The sequence below is a fragment of the Gossypium raimondii genome, chromosome 8 (assembly GCF_025698545.1).
Source record: "Gossypium raimondii isolate GPD5lz chromosome 8, ASM2569854v1, whole genome shotgun sequence".
NCBI lineage: Eukaryota > Viridiplantae > Streptophyta > Magnoliopsida > Malvales > Malvaceae > Gossypium > Gossypium raimondii.
In genome coordinates this window covers 30726721-30728846 of record NC_068572.1, presented here as the reverse complement: position 1 = coordinate 30728846, position 2126 = coordinate 30726721, and the positions used below count along the sequence as shown (strand labels likewise).

At 37.2% G+C, this 2126-nt stretch overlaps 1 protein-coding gene across 1 annotated transcript; it reads right to left on the bottom strand.

Moving 5' to 3' along the window:
• Positions 1-810: 810 nt before the first annotated feature.
• Positions 811-1446, bottom strand: LOC105793244 (uncharacterized). The gene is made up of 2 exons (XM_012622163.1): positions 1103-1446; positions 811-877 (listed from the first exon to the last, which is right to left on the bottom strand). The coding sequence occupies exons 1-2, from the start codon at positions 1444-1446 to the stop codon at positions 811-813; spliced, it is 411 nt and encodes a 136-aa protein (XP_012477617.1).
• Between the last annotated feature and the right edge of the window lie 680 nt (positions 1447-2126).

Below are 2126 nucleotides of genomic sequence, written 5' to 3'. Positions count from 1 at the left end.
TATCGAGATAAAGTCCATCAGATTCCTTCAATGCAAAGGTCTTTGAGGACTTGGTTCAACCCATCCAAGGTGATGGTTGCAGTAAACTGAGAATGCTCATCTTGTATGGCTAAGAGCCCAAATTAGGTATTGATGCTGTCTTCATCAAACAACATAGACACCCTTCTAACATAGGTAAAAGCGTTGTTCGGTGAGGTGATACTAGTGTAAAATTCATGAACAAGCTTGCTCAAAATGTCCTCGGGATGCAAGCAAAATATCTACGAGTCGTATTTTTCCACCACGGATGAGATAGAAGCATCATACCCCATGAAAGGTTCATTGTTGAAGAGAAAACATTTTTCAAGGCAAAACAACCTCTTTGATATATTATTTTTATAATTATCCTTTTCTGCAGCATTGAAGAATGTTCACAATGACACAAGGCTACTTAGGGGGTAAGCGTTCTAGCCATTGTTGAGGTTAAGGTGAAGGGAAATCGTCGATTGAGAGGAAAAAGGGGAAGGTTTTTAGATGCTTAAGGGTCAACGAATAGTTCTGAGGGACACAAGGGTTAGGGTAATTTTTGAGGAGAAGAAAATGAATTAGGGTAAAGGTAAAGGTAGAGGTGGTACTGTAGGAGGTAATTATAGCATGACGTGAGTGATTGGATAGGGGTGTAATGGGAATTAGAGGGAAATAAAAAAATTGAGGCCAAATGTTTTGGGGATATTTCCATTAGGCCTAACTACCGCAAATAGGCCCCAACCTCTCAACTTCCTTCAAAAATTGGGATAGCCCATACCTCCTAATTATCTCATTTCTCAAGAGCTATGCAACTGTTATGGTGGCACTGCTTTCTATTATGTTCATCCTTTCACTTCTTCCTAAATAACATCTGCATTACAAAGTAAACAAAAATGATTAAATTAAAAAAACAAAACATAAATGTAATAACTAAGAGAAACTTAAAAATTGCAGGAATAAAATAAAATAAATATCAAGATGCTGAGGTTAAACATCTCAAAGGTTAAGGGGTTGTTTGTCCTGATCCACATAAGCACCCTAATAGTGCTTTAAACGTTGTTCATTGACTTTAAATGTGACCCCCATCTGCATATACTTCACGTCAACTGCTCCATGAGGGTATACTTTGGCTATTTCAAAGGGACTTGACCAGCAGGATTTCAATTTGCCAGGAAACAGTTTCAACCATGATTTGAATAACAACATCCGTTGTCCTGGTTCAAACTGTAATGGTATAACTCTCTTATCATGCCAACACTTGGTCTTCTCCTTATAAAGTTTAGCATCCCCATATGTTTGTGCCCTGAATTCTTTAATCTCATTTAACTCAAGCAATCTTCTATTGCAAGCAGCTTTCCAATCTATGTTCAATTGCTTTATAGCCCAGTATGCCCTGTGCTCTAACTCAACTAGCAAATGGCAAGGTTTTTCGTAATACATTGTTCATCTCTTCCTCAGGAATACATCTTTGAATTATTTGATTAGCACACTACTTATATAAAAAAGGTTCATCCCAGTAGTAGAATATTGCGTCATGTAAGAACTTCCATTTTCCCTGGCTATTTAGATCAGGTGGCAATAGTCCACTGACTAAAAAGTTTACAATATCGACATACCAAGGCAATGCCATGGCAACTAAAAACTACTCATCTAGGAAGTCTTCCTTAATAAGCTTGATATTGTTGTCTTCATTGCCAACATCTAATCTTGATAGATGACCTGTCACTTGATTTTTACTTCCCTTCTATCTCGAATCTACTAATTAAACTCTTACAGCAAGAGTATCCATCAAATCAGTCTGGGCTTTGAATCTTTCTTGGTCACCAAATACTTAATGGTAGAATAATTTGGGTAAACCGTGACTTTGGTACCAACTAAATATAACCAAAATTTATCAAATGCAAATACCATAGCCAATAATTCCTTTTCGGTGGTGGTGTAATTAAGTTGTGTATCAGTTAGGGTTCGACTTGCATAATAGATTATATAAAATATCTTGTCTTTCCTTTACCCCAACACTACTCTCATGGCATAATCATTAGCATCACACATGAGCTCGAATGGTAGTGTTCATTCAGGAGCTATTACAACTGATGCAGCCACCAGTCGCTTTTTTAACT

Bases quoted from the DNA above. Each gene is read 5' to 3' on its own strand.
- LOC105793244 (XM_012622163.1), bottom strand. From the start codon at position 1,446: ATGTATTACGAAAAACCTTGCCATTTGCTAGTTGAGTTAGAGCACAGG. The intron at 878-1,102 runs GTATATGCAGAT...TTTGTAATGCAG, and splicing joins CATGGAGCAGTTGACGTGAA to ATGTTATTTAGGAAGAAGTG.